Below are 23,508 nucleotides of genomic sequence, written 5' to 3' on the forward strand. Positions count from 1 at the left end.
ACATCCTTAGCCATAAGAGAAATGCAAACCAAAACTACAATGAGATACCACTTGACACTCACTAGGGACGGCTATAATAAAAAAAAAAAAAAAAAAAGATAATAAATTTAATGAGGATGTGGAGAACTGGCACCCTCAACTCACTGTTTCTGGGAAAGTAAAATGGTCCAGGTCCTTCAGAAACAGTCCAACAGGTCCTCAAAAGGTCAAACATAAGAATTACACATGACCCAACAATTCCATTCCCAGGCATACACCCAAGAGAAATTAAAACTTACCATATGACCCAAAAATCCTACTTCTAGGTATTTATCCTAGAGATGAAAGCTTATGTTCATATAAAAGCTGTACATGAATGTTTATGGTACCATTATTCATAGCTGCCAAAATCTAGAAACAACCCAAATGCCCTTCCATAGGTCAATACGGTACATCCATACAATGGTATAACCATTCAACAATAAAAACAAAAAACTGATACATGCACAAACATGGATGAATACCAAATGTGTTATGCTAACAGAAAGAAACCAGTAACAAAAAGCGTGTGATTCCATTTATATGACACTCTTGGAAAAAGCAAAACTACAGGGACAGAAAACGGATCAATGGTTGCCAGGGGTTGAGGGAGGTGATGGATTAGGAATACTTTAAGATGTGGGGTTGTTTTGTATCCTATCTGTGGTGATGGTAAGAATCAATACAGATATTAAAATGCACAGGACTATAAGAATTGCACACCCAAAAGTTAATTTTTTTAAGCTTTTTTTTTTTTTTTAATTTTTTATGGTGACATTGGTTAACGAAATACAGTAAGTTTCAGGTATACAATTTAACAGTAAGGCGCATATACACTGCATTGTGTGTTCACCTCCCATAGTTAGATTTCTGTCACCACATATTTGACCCCCTTCACCAGCTACCTCCCTCCTCCCCCAAAAGTTAATTTTACTACATTCAAATTTTTAAAATTCATTATGTGGCAGGGAAAAATAAACTCATACATAGTAAACAAAATGTTTTATCTACTGAGGACACACATATCCTAAGACATCAAAACCTGCAGTACAAAAGAGGCAGTAGAGATGAAGGATGAAATAATAAAATGGATTAGAACAGACAACAGTCTTACATAGATCAATGACGATAGTTCCACAAACTGAAAACTATAAAAACAAGTTTAATTATCATCTGATGTCCATAAATGAAAAAGGGGATAAGACATAATAAGAAAATGACCAAGAGTTGATTTAAGAAATAAAAGAGGATATCTTATTGGCTAGGCAGTTAGCCCAAAGCTCAAAGGCCACAGTGAGATCTCTGCTTTACCTCTAAGAATGACATACCATATCTAAAAACTACCAAAACAAATAAAAAACAGAAAGCAAGATATGAGCATCTTATTTGCTGTTTTATTCATTAACATTACTCCAATGATCAAGGTCAAAAATAAAAAGCAAATAATTATTTCCAATCTTGGTCATCATCAGTGTGCTAGAAAACATGCAAAATATTAAGGGGGTGAGGGCCAACAGGTATACAGCACTACTCCAGGTTATCAACTAATGTCTTGGGGAATATTAGCTTTGTAGTAAGCCCACAAGTATTCAAGGAAGAATCACATTTCTCACGAAGATGCCCCTCAGTGGATGAATGCTCCCTCTCACCTTGGTGATCCACAGCCCTAGGCAAGCAGACCAGCCCAGTATTACTTTCTACTGCTTTATAATGAACATCAGACGAGAAAAGGTCATAGTCAATATTTAGGCAAACAACTGTTCCGAGAAAACCTACAGCCTTTGTTCTTAGATGAGAACGAAAGTAACCCAGAAAGGCATCTTTTAGATATCACTGTCCCCAGAATGCTGTCTGAGATTCCCTGGTTTCACAGCCTAGCATACCAGGCTGGACATTGTAAAATCACTGCCCCAAGTCCGGACACAACCTGCTTATGAAGCTCACACTTGGTCTGGCCACAAAAATCACGTCGACATAACCGCAGACTCTGATATAAGACTCTCGGTCCAAAATGGGTTATTCTGGAACTCTTGGAATATCAATATCTTAAGGGTCCCAAACCCTGGCCTTAGAAATATTGTTACTTACACTTATATTCTGTGACAAAAGACCACTATTCATTCCAGATGGCAGCATTTTCTCAACAGTGACACTACGGATATCTGGGCTGGACGATGCTTTCTTTAGGGCTGTCCTGTGCACTGTAGGGTGTGTAGTAGCATCTCTTGTCTCCATCCACTAGATGCCAGGAACACTGACCCCCACCCCAGTGATGACAGCTAAAAATCTCTCGAGGATAGCCACATGTACCCTTAGTACAAGAGAGTACACACAAGGCAGTCAGCAAGAGGTAGAGAGATACAAGTACTCACTTAGGTGGTTCGACCCCAACGTCCCATGTTCTTCTCTGTTACAACAGCAGAAATGTCTCAGGCTACACAAGAACTTCTCTGTATGGGAGAACCCGGACTTTCCTCCTTGGCCCTTTAAATTTGGTTAGTTGATTCCAGTCCAAATGACCTGCAAATCACCTCTCATGTAACTATACCAATAGTATCTTATTTTCTCCACCTGAATAAGAATATGCCAGACTCTTTCTTCAGGAGTAGGAAAGGTATGAATGAGAAAGAACCTGTGTGCTTTTCAAAGAATTCCTGACGCATAGGAGGGTATACATACCAGGCATATATCTGAACTCAAATGCTTCCCGAGACTAAAAATTCATCTATATTCCTAACGACATCTGAAACCAGAAGTCAAAACAAGAGGATATGCCATGGGGCAGCTGGGAAAAAAATGTGAGTGAAAGTAAAATTTAGACATGTCCTGACAGATATGTTCATTATCATGCTGCTATACTAATATTTTTTCTCTGAAAGAGAAAAATATCATTAAATTATAAAACGACATGGGCAAGAGACTTTTATTTTTCTGGAGATAAAGTATAATAGGCTGATTGTATTCTGTTGTCTAAACTTGGATGACTCTGAAACTCAAAGGGGGCAGCTACTAATAATAGTCATGCTGAGACAAATAAAGACCATGGGTGGATGGTAACCTATCCAGCAGCCTCATTCACAAAGATGTAAACCGTTTAAATAAATATGTTCCTTCTTTTCCTAAGGGTAAAATGACTGGTGTTTTTACTTCATCAAGAACTGCTATTCTCCCTTTGGAAGAGAAACGGGGGGAAAAAAGATGAATCAGAAGTCAAAAGAATATAACTTACATCTGTAACACATACATACACACACACACACACATACACACACACACACACACACACACACACAGCCCATAATCAACTCTTTACTAGAATAAGGTATACTTATATAGAACACTTAGTTTTCTAAAATTCATCAAGGGATGTTCCCATATTAGTTTTCTAGTGAATCTGAAGGGTAAAACTACCCTAAAAGTTTTTAGGAACTGAAAAAAAAGTTACTCTTAAGTCAGGGATCTACATCCTTGATTAGACAACTACTCACTCCATGGACATGTTTCCTTAATGCTGATACTACAAAAACAACTACAACAAGGTCTGGTAAACAACTTTTTTGTTTTGGGGGTTTTTGCCTTGCACCTGATTTGCTAAGGCTAAACTGGCTTGATGTCTGAGTACAAAATTTGTTATAAAAGAAAATGATAACCCTAGTTTTCAGCATGCTAGTAATCTGTTTTTTTAAGACTCATTGAGTCATTTAGCACAGATAACTTTTCTCATTGAAAAAATAATTTTTGTTATCATTTGCTAAAAATCGCCTATGCACATGTCAGGCACACTATCTATGATCTCAATCTTTATTAGTAATCCTGTAAGTTTATTTATCTGCATTTTATCCTTGAGACAGTCAGCAGCCTGAAGAACATCCAGATAGTTAAGCACCTTAGATCCAACTAAAAATCCCAGCTTTAACTCTAAGTGAATCACAAAGTGGAGATTTTAATAACCAGGCAATCTCTACAAAACAAAAAAGCTTGAGATTTATATTGCTGAAGGGAATGAGTAGCACTTGCCAATGCTGCATAAAAAGAAAAGAGGCTTAGAATCTTGTTTAACACCACACTGTCTTTTGTTATGATCTTATTATGTCTTCACTACCCAACTGAAAAACCAAAATTCTCTGCTCCAGCACACTACCCAAACCACCTTCAAACACACACGCAGAGTTCATTGTGATCTTGTGGATGGTATTCCTGTGGAAGAAAACTCCAGGGGTATAATGGTTGGGATATGAAGGCTTCTGGTTAATTAAATAGTCTAGAGAGTTTAAGTTCCCAAAAAGTAAAAACTTAACTACAACAAATGAAGTTCCTCTATGGTATGTGATAATTTTTTTTAAGATCTTTCCAGGCCTCAGGTTCATCAAAATAAATAAAAACTATCATGCTATTCCCTCTCTTCCCTAAATTATTGTCATTGGTTTTGCTTTTAATCTTTTGGGGTGGGGACATATAAAGCGATTCTGTTATTTGATCATAGCTACATAGTCAAAATCAACTCCACTCCCCTGATCTTCAATAACATTCAATAATACATTTAGACCACTTACCTATTGTTTTTCTTTTCCTAGATCAAATGACTAAAACCAAAACATTAACTATATGACCTTTTAATGCTAACCCAGTAATGAAGGAACCATTTTCTTCTTTGCTCAATCTTGCTATGTAAAAGTCCCCCAAGGTGAAACCCAAAGGCCCTCTCTCTCCCATCATCACTTAAAGAACTAAGACTATTACCTCTGGCAGACCACTATAGGGAGTTTTTTTTTTAAAGGGGAACAAAAACCACATAAACCACAATCATTTTCAACTTTGTGTCAAAGACTCATCTGACTTATGTCAATTTAATTTGTATCTTGACAATTAGGACTATACCAATTCAAACTTCGTAAGCCTACCAGATGGAAGAGCAGCCTCTGGCTCATTACTGAGGGTCTTCCTCTGGGCCAAGGAATATCATTTCTTCTTCCATGAAGCACATGATTGGATTTTTCCTAGCCTCTCCTGAGTTAGGTGTGGTCATGTTACTGAGTTCTGACCAAGGCAATGTGGGGAGAAATAATGTGATCTCTGTCTAGGCCTGGGCACATGAAAACTTCGCACAGGAGCCTCTACTTTTTTGCCCCCCACGATGACTTAAGGTAGACAAGCACAACTTTGTATGGAATGTGGGAGGAAGAGCAACAGAAGGAACTTGGGTTCCTCAATCACCACTTGGAGGAAAAGTGCCACAAATCAGGGCTACCAATGAGCAAGAAATAAACGAGCATATTTCAGCCATTATAAATTTAGGGGGTTATTCTAGCAGTTCACATTATGTTAACTAAAGAAGTTCTAGATCAAGATTAGGCTGACCTGGAATGTATGTTCTAGAATTAGTGACTCAGGCAATTAAAAGACATACCAGATGCAATCTCTAAATATGTACAGTCAAGGTAACACCATGTTTGACCATGACAGAGTAATTTCAGCATGCAGTAAAATTTCTGCTGAGGAACTGAGGTTGAAGATACTTTTGAACCACTGATTCTTAATTTTCACAGGTAAATATTAGCTGGTATAAACCATTAAACATTTGAGGATCTTCCACATCTCCTTTGTCAAAGGTACCATAATTCATATAAAAATACAACGGTAGCATACTACATGCTAGCAAACCCAACTCTGAATTTACTAAAAACCATTGTTGAAGTAATTTCACAGAGGATATTAAGTGATATAGCAGACAGAGTTCAAGTTGAGTTTCTCCAGACATTTGTTCTCAATAATTTAACACCAAGAAGACCTTTGCTCTCATATGTGGGAGTCGCATGAGTCCACCTCCTGGATCATGAGAATGATAAAACATACAGTGCCCTGTCACGACTCAAATTGGCTGCACCTCCACAGCAACATTCATTGTTATTGTTGGCACACTTCTTCCTCCTGGCTTTGACCTCAGTTGGATACGTCCTTCATTGCAAGGTAATTTCAGAGATGAGGTATGAATAAATTCAATCCATTAAGGAAGGAAATTAATACTCATTATGTACCTACGACATGCCAGGTACTTCCACACAATTCCATTTAATCTTTGCATAAATGAAGTATATTCCATAATTTTCCATTTTACAAATGAGAAAAGAGGAAAGTTAATTAAAAAAAAAAAAACTTGCTCAAGGCTGCACACCAAGATAAGCAAGATTCAAGTCTAAGACATCTGACTCCAAAACTTATTTTCCTTTTCAAAATGCTGCATTTGACCTACGACATCCTTTAGGCTATGAAAAAAATAGGATTCACTCAATTTTGATTTCCTTTTAAGATTCGTTTAGTGAATCAATAGTTCTCAAAATTTCCATCCTTGCTCTTATAGATTACCATGTTTCCACAAAACAAAAGCCCGCACTATCCCCCTCACCAAGGAGTAGACTACAAGCAGCCACATGGAGAATTCAGAGGACAAACCCAGGAGAGGACGAGGCCTGGTCTTGCATCATCTGGATTTATTGCTGCCTCCCTCAGAAAACAGTTCTTTCTACCTGTGAAGTTTTAGAATTTTTTTCACCAATTCTTATGCTTTCCAAAACCTTATTTTGAAAAACGCTACATTTTTAAGTTCAATAAGACAGGCATATGTCAAGGAACTTGAAACACAAAGGACAGTCAAACTTCCTTAGTAGTACAACGTTTTCACCCTACAACATCTAAAATGGCCCCATGCAGGACTGGAAAATCAATTATACTTTTCTTTCCCACTTAAAGAACTGAGTGAAGATCAAGGTCAATGTATAATGCTGTATTACAACTACTATTTTTTTAAGTAATTATTTACTTACCTAGAATCCTTAAGTCAAATGTAGATAAACTGCTCACTAATCAGCATTATCAAGTCTCAGCAGCAGTTTTTAAAAACAGCATTAAATTAAACCACATTTAATAACCAAAATATCAAGACTAATATTCTTAGGTTGGCATGAGTTCTAATCATAAACCATGTTAAAATTAGATGATTAACAGTTATCATTATAAGTTAGTAAGAAATGCGCTTTTGATGACAAATTTTCACTCACAAATACTCTTTCTTGTTGGAAAGGCAATTTCAACATCAAACACTTTTATCAAAAAATAATTTCTATAGGTGGCATTTAAGATGATAAAACTATCAAAGCCAGGTTCTTTTGATTGCAAAGGTCAATCCATTTCTCCTTCCTTTGAAAACCTGCTGTGCTATTTACTGAAGTCCTTCACATAACACTGCTCGTGTCTCAGTCAAGTGCTGCATCATGGAAAATCGTGTTTTTATTTTTAAGCCTTACCTTCAGATAGGATCCATAATATTTGGTTACATATGGGCTGTCACACTGACTCAGCACTGTGATTTCTTGTTGAATGTCCTCTATCTCATCTTCAGCTTCTTCCAGATCAATGATTTTTATGGCAACCACTTTCTGAGTCCGATTGTCAATGCCTTTAAATACCTCACCAAAAGAGCCCTTTCCAATTTTCTCCAGTTTTGTAAAAAGCTCTTCTGGATCTGCTTTTAGATTCTGTAGGAGAGAAAAAAAGGAGGAACTTCAATAGTTCACAATACTGGAACTGCATTTTTCCTTGTATTTATAACGTACAGACCACAGCCTTTCAACGACTTATCCACCTTCCTCAGTTAAGAATCAGGCTGGTTGTGACCATGGTTTTTTACATTCAGGACTTAAAGATTTCTAAGTCTCACCTACAGGTGAGCATTAGACTGAGAAACACAGCAAGTATGCAAACTATTAAGCAGATTATAAAAACTGGGAAAGGCTCCAGCATTCGTATAATTAAAGTAAATAAAAATCAAAACACTTATTTAATTGTTATACAATTTATTGAAAAATCAGCCTTGTCTAAGCAAAATTCCCACTTTTCTCCCCACCCTCCCCCTAAATTTTCCAAATTCAGGTTGGTACATATTAAAACATAACTAGCCATATCATGTCACAGGGAATAAAGGTATAGGGAAGGAAAGGAGAAGAACTGAAAAGGATTCCGGAATAACAATAGGCACGAACCACTAACTTGCTTTCCAAGGTGAAACACACGGAGTCCTAAACAGTGCTTTACAAGAGAACTGCTAACGCCCAGCCCATTTGCAGGGTGGAGGTCATGGGGAGCCGCAGTTTGAGCAGAGTAGACAGTAGTCATGGATGGGCAGCTCACTGACACCACAGAGGCCCCATGTTGAGACTGAATAATATAAAAGCTTACAAAACCCACCAACCCTATCAATCAGTAAAAAATAAGTGAGAAATATACTCTGGGATTACCAAGAAACAGGGACACGAGAGAAACCACGTCTATTTTCAGCAGCTACAAACTCCTGTTTTCATACCCTTTCTCTTACCTCCTTCCCTCCAGGATGAGTGAGGGCGGCCCTCCTTTTCTTCAAGGCCAATCCTAAAACGTGGACTTTTGAATCCATCCTTCTCTCCACCAGGATGTGGCCTCAGCAATAACCCTCTTGCAGTTACCTCTCTCTACTGCCTCTCTGCCCTGAGCAGCATACTCAGGTTTCTCCCATTTAAAATTAAAATTTAAAAAAACACATCGCTTCACCAGCTGCCCTCCCTCCTTCTCTCCTCCCTTTGAAGTTCCCTGAAAGTCATCCAGATCTGCCCAGTGCACCCCCCCGCCCCTGGCCCTCGCTGGTCACCACCGCAGTCTGGCTCCAGCTCTGGCCACCAATGATGCAGTGTTGTGCTCTAGCAACTCTCCAGTCCCTTGGCATCTACAACCCCGCTCTCCACTCATTTTCTTCTAAGCCCCCTATAGTTCAGAAAATTCTTCACAGACTCTACCTACATCATCCCATGTTCATAGGCATCCCCGCAAGGTTCCAGACTTGGCCTATTCTTTCTCTACTCCTTCTCCCCAAAGCTGTCATACAGTTTCATGATATGGGACCATGTTCCCCACTCTGGCTGGTCAGAATCACCTGGGACACTCAGAGATCTCAAACACTCACTGACATAGGGGATGGATGGAGTGCATAAAGCACATTTTTAAAAGACCCCAATTGATTCTGATGAATAACGGCCTTTGAGGAAAACTGATTTTGAATTATCACGTACAAGGAGACTTTCAAATTACTAGCTCCAGCCCTGCCTTTTGAGTTTTAACTTCTAGAATCAATTACTTGATAGATACCTCTTCCAACCAGGACATCACAAGCTCAACATATACACACTGAATTCATCATTTCCCCTGCTGAACTGGCTGACCTCCCATAGCACACTACCTCCTTTGCTAGACTATAAACTGAGGGCATTCAGGGAACATATCTTACTCACCCCAACCCCAATGTGCCTGGGGTGATGGTCCATAAGAGTCCCCGGAGCAGTAAGAAAACCCCAGCCTTACAATGACACAAACAAGACACAGGGCAGACACTACAAACAATATCCTAATTCAGAGAGACAGAAAGCCTAGAAGGAAGGAATGGTAGTAAGAGTAAGGAAGAGGTGTTGAGAGCTTTAATACTCAGAAGCAGTGATTCTCAAGTCTTAGGAGCATCAGAAACACCTGCAGAGCTTGACAGAACAGACTGCTTGGCCCGACCCTGGAGATCCTGATTTAGTAGATGTGGTGTAGGGCCCAACAATCAAAGAGTACCCAGATGATAGAGATGCAGCTGGCCCAGGGCCCACACTTTTGAGAACCAAGGTGGTAGCCACACACCCAGGCCAACTGCAGACATGGAGAGAGATGCCCAGTATCCTAGCTGTCCCTACTAAGCCCAGGCCAGCAAAATTCTCCAGCCAACCACAGACACATGAGTAAGCCCAAGTGAAACCTACAGGAATACTAAATAATTATTTTAGACCACAAAGTTCTAGGATGATTTGTTACACAATAATACACAAAATTCAACAGAATTCACTGATCACTACAGGAGAAAAGTACCCATTTCAAGGCAGGGAAGCGGTTGAGTGGGTGCAAATAGATGTTCTATACTCTGGACAGGACGTTTTAATAAACTGCCTGACTTTTTGCCTCATCTAAGACAGCTTAGAAACAGCTGTTTTCACTACTGCTGAACTATCTTCCCCAAAGCCCTTTTTCCTGAAGTCTGCACCTGTAAAGCTCGTGGTAGTTGCTTTGTCTCGCATCTGCTCGTGTGGTGTATCATTCCCCAGCTCTTTGTCACTGTTAATAACTATAAACTGGGCTAAAAACTGTCCCTGGCAAGAATGAAGACATCTGCTAAATTGATGACAGCAAGGCATTAAAAAAGCAAGGTTCCTTGCCGTTTGGCAATTCTTGAATAAGCTCATTACCAGGCATTGTAGCGCCCATGGCCATAAGAAAATCAATGCCTATTTCAAAAAGGGACTTCAAGATTCTGCTGCCAGAATCTATTTTCTAAGGAAAGCAGATTTCCTTTGTAGAAAAGGTACCATTCTGCCAACCATCTTGAAAATTTTCTTTTCTGAAAGGTTTAGCCTGAACTAAGCACCAGTCATCATCCTAGATTAGAAAGGCCTAGGGCCCTTCACCCTACCCAACATGCCTGAAAGGCAGCAAGACCTGGCTGCTGAAGTCACAGCTGTCACCAGGCAGGAGTCAGTACAAATAGTAGCTCAAGCCTTCTCTGAAGCAGGGAAAGGTCAGGACCCTCGCAACACTTCCTTTTCCTAAAGCAATGAGGCTGGGAGGGAGGGAGGATGGCGGGTGCTACCTACACATAAACATCCCACTCCTCAGGTCCCAGACTCCTCACTCAAAAAAATCAGTTACGTGCCCAGTGCAACTTCCCATTCACCCAACTGTACGAGGACACCAACATTCTAAGGCAAAGAAGGAAGAACGGCTTCTCAGGATGGAGGTAAGAATGTCATTTACATGCTTGCTAAACTACGTGACCCCTTAAGCTACTCAACATTCATAAATCTTTTGTTTCCTCCTCTGAGGGAAGGGTTAAAGGGATAGAGAAATAATAATAGAAATAACAGTATCTCTCGAAAGGACTAAAAGCAACCAGGAATTGGGATCTAGCACTTACCAATCATGGTACCTGACATATCTACTGCAATGTCTGCAATAGAAAGCACTCAAATATTGATGTTTCTTCTTTAATCACAACTTTCTAGTTCCTTCAAAGTCTTTACCATCTATGTCAAGAAATAGCCCAACTCCCACTTGGGGGACCCTCGTGGTTAAGTGAAAACCTTAGAGAAATGTCACTTGGTTTCTTACATCTGGTGGCTTCATTTTCTTGTCTCTTTCATCACTCGTCATGACAGCACCAGGCCATCTGTCTCTTTAAACTTGTCAGCTACATTCTGGGCTTTCCTGCAGACTTACACACTTTGTCTCGTTTATTTTTCTTTACAAGATTTAGGAAAAACAAGGGTATTTGTTATATTTAATGATATAAAGTTCGGGATCCTTAAAAACTGACTAAAATAAGTAGAAAATGCATTTCCCCAGATCAACAGTCCCAGGCACAACCCTGGCTTCTGAAAATGCTTCTAAGCCCCTTCCCGGACAAGCCCAAAAAAACTCACTGGGCTTAGGGATGTGGGAAGAGCTGAAAGCCAGGGAAAGTGCCTCTAGGTGAATCTGGAATCAACGGTTTCACAGAAGTTTCTTGCTGATTTATGACATGAAACTTTTGGGGTAACCACCTACTCTTCTCAAAGCTCCAAGCTAGGAGAAATAAACAAATGTGTGGTTGTCACACTGCCACATGGCACAGTGAGGGCAAGCTACCTACACCTTGAGGATTCCTTTGAAGAGAAAATCCACGTTGTAACATCCTGCTCCCTTCAAGACTAGAGAAATTTCAAAGCTGTGCCTTTATGGAGCTCAGGCTTCTACAATAATTCAATGTCTTTCATAATCCCTTAAGAGAATTCATTAAAATAGTTCTATGATGACTTAAGTATTTTACATTTTTAAACCTGAACAGCTATTACTATTTTCTTTTGATCACTTGTGGCAATAAAAAATACATTTGGTATTACTGATCAACTTTCAAAGTCACTTAGCTTCAGATGTACCACTTGCATAGTCACACCACACTACACCACTCTGGGCAGAAGCCAAGCTTTTCGCTTTGTTTTTCCATGAAAATAAAAAAGAACGAAGTCTGATGTGTTCTAATGCCTACTGCTCATCGCATCACTATCCCTGCAGCAACAGATGAGAAAACACCTGCGTTCAGCCGGGTTTGGATGAGGAAGTGGGCTGTGGCAGGTGTGCGCCCCTTTCTCCTCTTCTAAACTTGGCGAGCATCCCTAGTAAACTTCAGGACTCTCTTCCTGGAGCTGAACTCAGCCTCAGAATCCCTCTCACCCCACCACGCTGGGCACGCTGGTGGAACCTATTTGCCAGCCTGGTGTAGCCCTATTACCAACATGTCTCTTGGCTGTTCTTATCCTTCTATATCGGCCTGACTCCCCCCATGGGTTCCATTGTTACCAGTGTTATCTCCCATTTCCAAAGCTGGAAGCCCCTGTACCCCGATTCCCTGCTTACGCCTACATCCAAACTGTGCCCCTCCTTCTTCCAAAATGCCTCTCCATGCAGTCCCCCTGCCACACCTCTGCCGGACTCCCCCCACCCCCCCTCACCCACAGCAGCTGAGCCTCCAACCCACCCACTTCAAGACCTTCCTACACTCTGCTGGCAGAGTTTAGCTTCCTCAAAGGTCACAGTTTTCCTTCCCTGCTTAAAACAACCAGGGACAACACATGGTCTCAAGACTGAAGTCACAAATACTCATGAATCTAAAACCCATAGCTCTTTTCTAGTCCCATTTTCTGCCACTACCCCCCCCCACTTACCCTCTTGTCACCCAATTTCTTAACACTGTACAAGCACCAGAAGTTGCGTATTGTATTATTCCATTTACAGAAAATTCTCAAAGTGACAGAATTAGAGTGATGAAGGACAGGTGTGTGGTTGCTGGGGCAGAGTGAGAGATGAGTAAGGGGTAACACAGATTTTTTTGTGGTGATGGAACAGGTCTGTGTTCTGACTGTGGTGATTTTACTCGAATCTGCACATGTGATAAAATTTCACAGAACTACACACACCAAAAAAAGTACATGCAAAAGCTGGTGATGTCTGAATTAAGGTCTGCACCTGAGTTAACAGCACTGCGCCAACATCGATTTCCTGGTTTTTACAATGTAAGATGTTGTCACTGGGGAAAGCTAGGTGAAGGGTACACAGGAACTACGCACTATTATTTCAACTTTTTGTTAATTTTAAGCTATTTAAAAATAAAACTATTAAATTTATTTAAAAGTTTTTTAAAAACTTTTTTTAAAAAGTGATTTTTAAAAAAAGCCTAATCTAAATTTTCCTTCTGCCCCAAAGAGGCTACTGATTATTTCACTGTTACAGATAGAACATTCCCATTTGCTGTTTCAAACTCTCTCAAACCTGACAACTCCCTGAGCAAAAGTCTCCCTTTTTTCCTGGAGCACATTTTTTATACAGCGGGTTGAAAACTATATGAACATTTTACCCATAGATTTCCCCTAAAGACTATGATCTACCACTAAAAGAAATCTTGCTAACCTAACCCAACAAAGAGGAGAGCATCATGTGAATCTCCGGGAAACACCCAAACTTCCTTAGAAATAAGCGGCTTTGGACAAACCCAAATAATAGAAAACAAAATTTCAGCCCAAATTCAGAGTATTACATATAGGAGACAAGGAAAATACAACTATGGACTAAAAAACTGTGACCCAGTGTGTACTAAACAGCTATTTTGCTCTGATTTCACAAAATATCTTATTTGGGGCAGCAGCTATACAATACCCGGAAAGAGAAGACACTAGATATAACCCCAAAATAAGCTATCAGAGTTATTCAATACTGTCCTTCTGAGTGCTTAAATCATCTGGCCAAAACTATGGTTTCTAGGGGGCCACAGGCACTTGGAGTGTAAACGCAAGTGCAGAGCTCAGCTCTGCCAAAATTACTAGGAAGTTACTGAACCACCAACCTGTTTCCACACCTGTAAAACATAAACACTACTTCTTAGGATGCTGAAAGGATAAAATAAGAACATAAGGAAAGCTCCTTGGAGGTTATCTGCTAAAAACAGGTACTAACAAATAAAAACTGCTTTTGTTGTGGTAGTTATATATAGTTATATGGAGCTATTCTTTCTGATGTAGTTATATGGAGCTATTCTTTCTGACAATATTTGTTCAAATTTCAGTAGTTTCTTAGAAGCATTTCATTTGAACTAGAGCCAGAAGTAAAGTTCAGGTCATCTAACTCACAAAACCAGTGCACTATCCTAAAATCAACTAAAATAATGAGGCCTTCCATCCTCTCAAGAATGAAGGGGAGTTAGAGGAGCCTTGAGTGAGTGTCCTCAGAGAGAATGAAACATCTGCAAGACTCCGAAGGTGCTAAGGCTGACACTCTGGAGGCCATGTGTGGTGGAGGCCACACATGGTGCAGGTTAATGATCCACTGCCAGGGAGACCAGAGGGCTCTGTAGTCTGAGCGATGTTCTAGAAGGCAGCTTCTGGAAAGAGCACTGAGCCACTAATGCAATGACCCCACCACTAATTATAAAGCTCTTAGTTATTAGGTCTAAGAAATGATGGTAGGAACTATAAACAAAAGATCATGGGTGGCTATGAGAACTTTCCTAAATGGTGACTACCAAATGCCTTAAAATCAAAACAGAAAGAGTCTCCTCCATAGGCATCCTCAGGAGAAGAGACTCAAGTTAGATGAGAAGAGACTTGGGATGGAAAAAAAAAAAGCAGACCCAAGGAAGAATCATAGCAAAGAAGGCATGATGCAAAAGGCACTGGCCTGGGAGGCACGACACATTCAACTAGTTTATCAAGAGGTCCATGTGGTCCCCAGACAGAGGCATATACTTTTAGACAGTTTGTGAAAGAGAAATCTTACTAACAATTTCTGAGCAGACACTTGAACCTAAGAGACTGTCCTGCAGAAGATTCAAATACACAAGGTAGCTATATTTTAACACCCATGAACAAAAGCTAGAATCCCAGAACTCCTGGCCTTCCCCATGTCACAAACTACGGGAAAGCTGCAGTCAGAGGCCTTGAAACTCTTTGGTCTTCGATGTGTGGCCCAGGCTGAATGAAGCTCTAAAAAATATTAGCATTTTTGAGTGCCTACACTGAAGGAGGTATTACCTACATTTTACAGTAGTTACACGATTTGACACTACTTGTCCAAGGACACAATGTGTATGACAGACCTTGACCTGGAACCCATGGTCACTGATTCCAAAGTTTGAGCATGTCAATCACTGCCTCCCAAGATCTTCACAGCAAAATACAAAAGAAAGAGCACAAAATTATGAGAAGACCCGGGTTTTCCTCACGCCGGAATACTTTGCTCATGACCTTGAGCAAGTTCTCAGTAAAACGATGATGCCTGAAGTATTTATTTACCTCACAGGTTTGTCAGAGGATCAAATGAGCCTAAGGTAAGAGGGAAAAAGTGAGGCCACTGCAAAGCCTTTTGCAGAAATAGATGGTTGATTTTACTACATTTGCTAGAGCTGGTATGGACTTTCAATAAGCACATTTAAGAACAAGTGAAGTCATCTTTAAAACTGCACTCAAATTTGGAGACATGTTTAGAAACCACTAAAACACTGGCCAAAACACTTACTGAGAACACACCATGGATAACACAATTCAACACAGTCCCAAAGAGAGATTAAAAACTATTGTCATTTTTAAGTATGGTTGAATTTTAAATTTCTATTTTTTTATACAACTTATTCTTCACATAAATAAGAAATCTTCAAGCTCATTATAAGCAAATAAAATGCCCTGGAAACCCATCTCATCAGATTAATCTAAGGTCTTCAAAATAGTAACTTTTAATTTACCAAATAAAGATCTTTAAATAGCAAATGGCAAAGAACTAACAGATTTCTCCAATCTTCAAATATTCTTTAGAAGAAAAGTCTCATTCCTAGCTAACTGATGAAAGATTTTTTTTCTTAATTTGAGGCCTAAATCACAGATTTAAACAGAAACATGCGTCCCTCCACATTACAAGAAAGCTACGAATCACTACCAAGTAAGTTCTTCCTGACCTGTTTTGCACAAACATATCATTTCCTTTTCTAAGGGGGCAGCGTTCAGTTTCTAACCTCCCTGAGCTCTCCTAAGCATATTACAAATGGCCCCACAATCTGGATTAGTAAACTCATTTCCCCCATAGTATACACACTTTATTTCAACACTGCAACAATTATATAATCTAGAAGAAACCATAATATTCTACAGTATTTGACAAAAAAAGAAAACTGAGGCAGAGACATTAAATCCTATGAATATGAGGTCTAGACCAACAAATCCGAAGTACCTGGAGTTTTAGGGAACTCTAGTCCCAGCATCTATCTGCTCGTCTTTAAGTGGATGTTTATTTACAGTGGAAACTGCTTTAACTAATAAGAAAAATGCAAATGCATTTTTCTAAACCATTAAAAATGAGGGAGAAAATGGCTGCAGCACCTCGGTAAATCTATTGCTTCTGGCCTCAGTATCTAATAACCTCTTCCCCACTCTCCCCAACCACCCCACCCCCATACAAACCCCTGCTCGTTACCTTAGGAGACCACTGTGTGAAGCTCTGTGAGGTCAGAGTTCAGGGAGAAGTCATGCTAGGGAATGCATGCTCAGACCTGCAGTTCTGCTCCATCTGGACACATACTCCTGGCGTGTGCTGGGGAGAGGGTACAGGCTGGAAGGCTGCCTGGAGAGGCTCTTGTGCCCTCATTCACCCGGTGTTGGGCTCTTTCTCAGGGTGTACTAAACAAAAGGCTCTGAGGCTCCCGCTACTGTCCTGCCGACTGCCTGCCCAGTGCCAAATGCTCCCACTCCGCTGGGTTGTCTCATCACATTCCTCTTGGTCAACATGAGGCCTGATAGCAGAAGAGTCCGAGGCACCAAGGGCCTGGGGGTTCGATTTGCCATTGGTCACAAAGCTTGGTATAAGTTCTAGACCCGGCTAGCTTCTGTACCCCAGAGTCCCCACCAGGTTCTTCCCAGTGGCTGCTGGGTGCACTGTTCTTCAATAAAAGGCTCCCTGGCTAAAAGATGAAGAACTAGGGTTTTTTGAGATGAGCAGCAGGCCCCGACACCAAGGCAAGCAGCAAAATCAGGGTGGTTTTGTTGGCAAGTGCTTGATGAAAAATATGCAATGCATTCCAAATAAATTATATAGCTCACTGAGAAATGAATCCTGGCACCTCTTTCATTAAAACCAAAACACAAATAACAAGACATGGAAAAGATTCTGACCATACCCTAGCATAACAAGCACTGACAAAAAGCAACTCTCATTTCCAAAGCTTCTCCATCCAAAGGCTCTGCGCAATAAAGATGTCATAACTATTGCTTTCCAGACCTCACACTGCCCCAGGAGAAAGGCAGCACGATCCTCATGACACAGCTGAAAAACCCTGGGAGTAGAGGGTAGGTCACTTGAACAAGGTCTCCCACAGATATCACAGATATTAAATGAGGTTTAAGCCCATCTGTCTGTGCATCATGGGTCATCTTCTGGACTAGAAAATGCTTGTAAACTGCAAGCCTGGCAGCATGCCTGATTAGAGAAGAATCTAGCTGGCAAGGAACGCCCTTAGGTTATCACACTGGAATGCTAAAATCAGCCAAAGGAGCACAATCTGATACTACCTCAAATTCTCTACAGGTAAACTCACCTTCCTGTATGTATTTAATAAAAGCATGCAGTAACAAGTTGTTTAGGACTTTGTTCTAAAAATCAGACCAAACAGTTTTGGTGTATGTATATTTCAAATAATAATCACATTTCCTCTACTTGAAAATCCTTCAGCTTTTAGAGACATCAAGGGGAAAATGGCTGAAATAAATAGAAAGGCTAACATTATGGACATGTTGGTTTGCCACAAATAAGAATAAAAGGGGCAAGGGGTAGGGGAGGGGGGTGTCGCTAAGCATTCTTTTATCCCTAGGAGTGCCAGCAAGGTAGCGGATATAAGATGCAGTCAGTGTTAGATAATCTCACATTTCACAGTCCTGTGGCTCTGTGTCAATCAGTAAGATGACTACTACCAAGTCAGCTGTCCTGTGTAATCTTGAGAGGATTAAAGACTCTACAGGCAGTATGCTAGAGCAGGGGCAGCAGACCTTTTTTTGTGAGGGGCCAGACAATAAATACCTTAGGCTTTGTGGGCCAAACAATCTCTGGTGCATATTGTTTTTAACAACACTTTAAAATTGTAAAAACCCATTCTTAACTCATGAGCACTAAAAATAAGCCAAGGGCAGATGTAGTTTACCCATCCCCATGCTAGACCATCAAGATGTCAATACATAAAACTTTGTCTATCGCCTACCATACTAATAACATTGCCTAATCCCAATGAAGGAATCCAGTAACAGCTCCCAGAGCAGGCACAGGAGCTGTCTGTGACCTCTCAGAAATAATTTCCATGCATCACTTAATAGGCCCAACGAACATTCCTCTCCCCCATTCTGCCCTGCTCCTTTCCGTCCCCTAACTGCTCAAAAGGAAAGAGACATGACAGTTTGACACTCATAATATGGTACCCAGAGCTTTCTTCACTTGGGCTAGTATCACTAGCTCCTCTCCAAACCCTCTGAAGAAGCTACTTTTAAAGGTGAGAAAATGGATACTTAAAGAGTACTCGTTCTTTGACATAGCTCTTGATATCTTTTTGGACATCTCCTCAGGCAAAAGAAAAAAAGAAAAAATTTTAAATGAGACTACATCAAACTAAAACATTTCTGCACAGCAAAGAAAGCCACCAACAAAACAAAAAGACAACCTTCTGAATAGGATAAGATATTCGCCAATGATACATCCAATAAAGGGTTAATATCCAAACTTCATAAGGAACACATACAACTCAACACCAAAAAGACAATCTGATTTAAAAATGGGAAGAGGACCTGAATAGACATTTCGCCAAAGAGGACATACACATCGCCAACAGACATGCAAAAAGATGCTCAATGTCACTAATCATTAGGAAAATGCAAATTAAAATCACAATGAGTGACCCATCTGCCACCTAACCTCCTAGGCTCATCTCATCATTACTTCTTCCCCACAGGACCCTTGGCATCCCTTCCTTCTTGCTCCTTAATTAGATCCAAACTGAAGTGAAAGAATATCATCAATACTGAGAAAAATCAGTGAAGATATTACTTTGCTTTGTCCTCCTAAAACCTGTCATGACTTCTAGACAATATTATAAGGAAAATTAAATGAGGAGACACAGGAGTCCTGGATTGGGAGATAACTGAAAGAACAGGGCTAATAACTAAAACTTATCTAAAGAGTTATTCCACAAATCCTGACACTCACCAAAGCAAAATAGAACAAACTGTTTATATGAACTCAACCTGCTGCCCACTTGGTACACTACTTTCAATTTCCATTCTGTTCACTCCAATCATGTTGCCCTGAACACATACTTCTTCCATGGGAGTGTTAAGCTGGCTATAACCTTAAAATACCTCCAAAAGAGCCATAACACAACTTTTTTTGTTATTATGTTGCTTTCCTCCACTTTGCCATATTAATATAACATGTCAATTGTTACATGAACACAGTGGTAAATCTATTAAAACCACAATATGTTGTCCCTTCCAACAATTAACTGCTGGAAGGATATGAAATGGTACAGCCACTTCAAGAAGCAGTTTGGCAACTTCTCAAAAAGTTAAACATAAAATTACCATATGACCCAGCAACTCCACCCCCAAGAGAACTAAAAGCATACATCCACACACAGACATACACACTAATGGTCACAGCAGCACTATTCATAAAAGCCAAACACTGGAAACAACTTAAATGTCCATCAACTGGTGAATAAATAGACAAAATGTGGACAGCCATACAATGGGATACTATTCAGCAATAAATAGGAGCAAACTATTGACACATGCTACATCATGAACCTCAAAAACACTACACTAAGTGAAAGAAGCCAGTCACAAGAGACCACACGCTATATGATTCCATTTATATGAAATGTCCAGAAAAGGCAAAATGATGAGAAATAAAGCAGATTAGGTTTTCTGGGGCTGCAATGGGAACATGATCATGGCTGCGCCACTTGGTCAAGTTACTAAAAATCTTTGAATTGTACACCTGAAAGACATTTTTATGATATGTAAATACACAATACAGTTGTTTAAGCGCACATTACATACCTATATTCATCTGTCTTCTCCAAATGATTTTGGAAACTACAAGGGCAAAGACTTCATTTGGTTCATCTTACCTCAACATCTAGCAAAATTTTTACCTGACATGGAGTTGAATGCAAAAATGTCCAGTGAATGAATGGCTTTTCCAAAAACAAAACAATAAAATCTTGACTTTTTCCATAACTTCACGATTGCCAAAAATTCACATCCCTGTCTACTCTTCTACCCAATCTAACCCCAAAACAGAATTGCCTGTATTGGCCACAAAGTGGCTGTGTCCTGGAAGCTTCAAGCTGATCAAAACATGACCCCAATACTTTGAGATGTATCTTGACCAACTATTTATGAAGTGCAGTAGTTGTCTCTGTTCAAAGTTTAAAATGAAAAACTTTGTTTCCTTATTATTTTCATAATAGCAATATTATGAATAACCTCTGGGGTTGTGAGTAGAGAAGAATAAGCATGATGTTAAGTATCACATTCAGTAAAAGCAAAGGTTCAGGAAAATCATAATCTAATTCAAAATAATTTTTAAATTTTTTCAGGAAAGATGTTATTTTTGACTTAACAGCCAGTTTAATAAATGTACCAGATATCATCCCACAGGAATGAAAAACAGCGAGCAAAGCAACGGAATGAGCTTTGACTCAGTTGTGTGCTGCGCCATTTTACCCACACCAATAGCACCAGAGGAGGATGTATCAATAGACCATAATTATCAAGAACTCTATCAGTCTAGCTTTGAAATGCAAGATTTCATTTTCTTAAAAGTACTGCAACAAAAATAATGCAGTACTGAGTAAAAATGTATTGCTTGCTATATTCTGTGCTACCTCGGATTCGTGTGGTATGTGCTACTTAATCTCAGGTTTCAGTCACATCAGTATCTGTCCTCCAGATGTAGAAATGTAATATACTTTCTCATGGTATACATGTGAAGTATTGTGGTAAAGGGTGTAGGTTTTTGAGAAAACTAGTTCAAATCCTGCCTCTGCCACATGTTTGCTTTGATCTTGGGTAATTCATCTAACCTTTGTATTGTGACTTTTCTTTGAAAAGTGAGGATTCAATGATTTAATTCCCTTTATTCATAGGCCATTTACAACTTACTTCTTATCCCAGCTTAAAGACTAAGGTCTTCACAAGGCTGCATTATTTTCTGGACATGGTAACCAGCTCTCATGATCTAATATTTCCTTGGCATCACATTCCACCAACCCCAGTGCTAACTGATATGTATGTCAGCCATTTTGAAGTTTAATAAATGGAGACATTAAAAAAAGCAACCCTTTTATAGGTGTGAAAACCTAAATAAATACTGCAGTCAGGACCTTTCTTTTCCAGCCAGTTTTCTCTTATCTGTTAGGTAAGGACAAGAAGACTGACAAAAACAATACATTCATCCTTTGCACACTCAAAAAAAAAAAAAATTTCTATCAGTAGGTTGATTCCAACTTCCTCCCAGCCCCATATTTTTACTGATAACTAAAATCAAGCCAGCCTCACAGATTCTAGATTCAACTGTAACATGGTAATCCTTCACACCTAACGTATAGATGGCTTCTTAGATCTGAAAACAGTGTACAAGACAGTTCATTTACTTTAGATTATGAAAGAGACATATTAAAACTCACATGGCTGAGATTAATAACTATTCAGGTTTCCTGGCTCCTAATTTCCACTGTACCTTTCTGTATCAAATCCTGTTTTCATGGAGAGGAAACACTGTAAAGTTAAGGGGAAGCAAAGCAGACCACAGTCCCTGGGAAAGTGGACAATAAAGTTTATCTTCTAAATCTTAATCTTTCACTATAATTCTCTATCTACAACATCCAAGTAGTAACTCTCACCGTGCATAGCTGCAACAACTTGGTTTAAATTCAGACCCCATAATTTCCAAACTCAAAATCATAACCTACAATCTGACAGTAACAGGTTTATTTCTGGAAATAATGGGACAGAAAAATTTCAGACCTTCTAGTCACTATAGCTTAAAACCCTCCAGCCAGTGTATTTTTAGACCCCGGGTCTGAAAATGCCAGCAAAAAGTAAAAGAAGAGGGAAGACAAGGACAGATCTGCTCTCTGGCTGAATAAGAAAAACCAGCCAGTGATGCTAGCCTTCAAAAATTTCACCACTCCAGTGAAATCCCTCCCTATCCCAGTACCCTACTGGCTGCTGCATTTCTCCCCAAAAAAGAACCACACACTTGAAGGGCAAATCAAATGAATAATGCAAAAATTTGCTCCGCCTGGCTGGACTACAACAAGAAATGTGCATATATTTAACTGAAGCTCACACAATTATTCAAGTATAGTAACTCAATTTCAATTCAGAGGTAAGATTTTAGAAACCTCAATCTTCCAGAAGCACAAAGCAAAAATTTAGGCCTCCAAGCACAGAAGTATGTCATGAATCCTGAGCCTTGAATTCACATCCACTGCTCTTTACAGGAGGGGTCTGCAGTCCTTCTGAGAATATTCTGGTCTACAATCAACATACACTTAGAAAGGCCAAATACCTGGTTCTTGACCCACAACAGCTCAGAAGTGACAGACTGGGCAAGGTGGGCAATGACCCTAAGAAATAAATGGCTTTGACTGCAGTGAACAGGAAATGTACAGAGGATGAAGGACAGCTGACTGAGGCCCTCTGGTGCATAAGCAAACCCCACCAGTGCCAGGTAGTGCCCAAGAACATCACTGAATTACAATATGACCCAGGACACCTTCCCAACTGTGAGAGAGTAAACTCCGAAAACACTCTACTGAAATAAGATATATGCCCAAAAAAGAATCTGCTCCTGATACAAAAAAAAAAAAAAAAAAGACACCAAAATTGCCCCACATTTTCTTCTTAAAGTTATCCTCTTCTCAATATTTCTTCAATTCTACAAATGGAATCAAAGAAGTAACCTCTGAGAGGCTCCTTCTATGAAGAAGCTGTGCACTGGCTCCTGGCCGTGCTGCTGTGGCAAACGAGGCAGGCGGGTCAGAACCAGACAGCAGAGCAGGAAGTGTGTGAGCATCAGGGGTTCTGAGGACTAGTAAATACAAGGTTCCCACTATCACAGCTGATAGCAATGATACACGTGCTATCTCACCAATGGGAAAGAGATTAATAAACACCTGAAGAAAGCTTTAAAGAGGCATATCTTTAAAGGATTCCTACCAAAATAGTTAACCATTTTTACTACTAGGTATCTACTAGGTATCTAGTAGATTCAGTCATCCATGCATCTGTCTACTCCAGATAAATCACATATACA

General features: G+C 39.8%; 1 protein-coding gene across 4 annotated transcripts in view; it reads right to left on the reverse strand.

The window, feature by feature from the left end:
* The window catches only part of STK24 (serine/threonine kinase 24), a 106,585-nt gene that overhangs the window by 55,979 nt on the left and 27,098 nt on the right, over positions 1-23,508 (reverse strand). For 3 of the 4 annotated variants that reach the window (XM_039849170.1, XM_039849171.1, XM_039849169.1), the window contains one exon: positions 7,320-7,550. In XM_039849170.1, the coding sequence (XP_039705104.1) occupies positions 7,320-7,550 (231 nt within the window). Of the gene's footprint in view, positions 1-7,319; positions 7,551-11,238; positions 11,364-23,508 lie in introns of those variants that run through there. The other variant, XM_039849172.1, reaches the window with a different exon arrangement.

Source organism: Pteropus medius, unplaced genomic scaffold (genome assembly GCF_902729225.1).
Source record: "Pteropus medius unplaced genomic scaffold, Ma_sr-lr_union100, whole genome shotgun sequence".
Lineage (NCBI taxonomy): Eukaryota > Metazoa > Chordata > Mammalia > Chiroptera > Pteropodidae > Pteropus > Pteropus medius.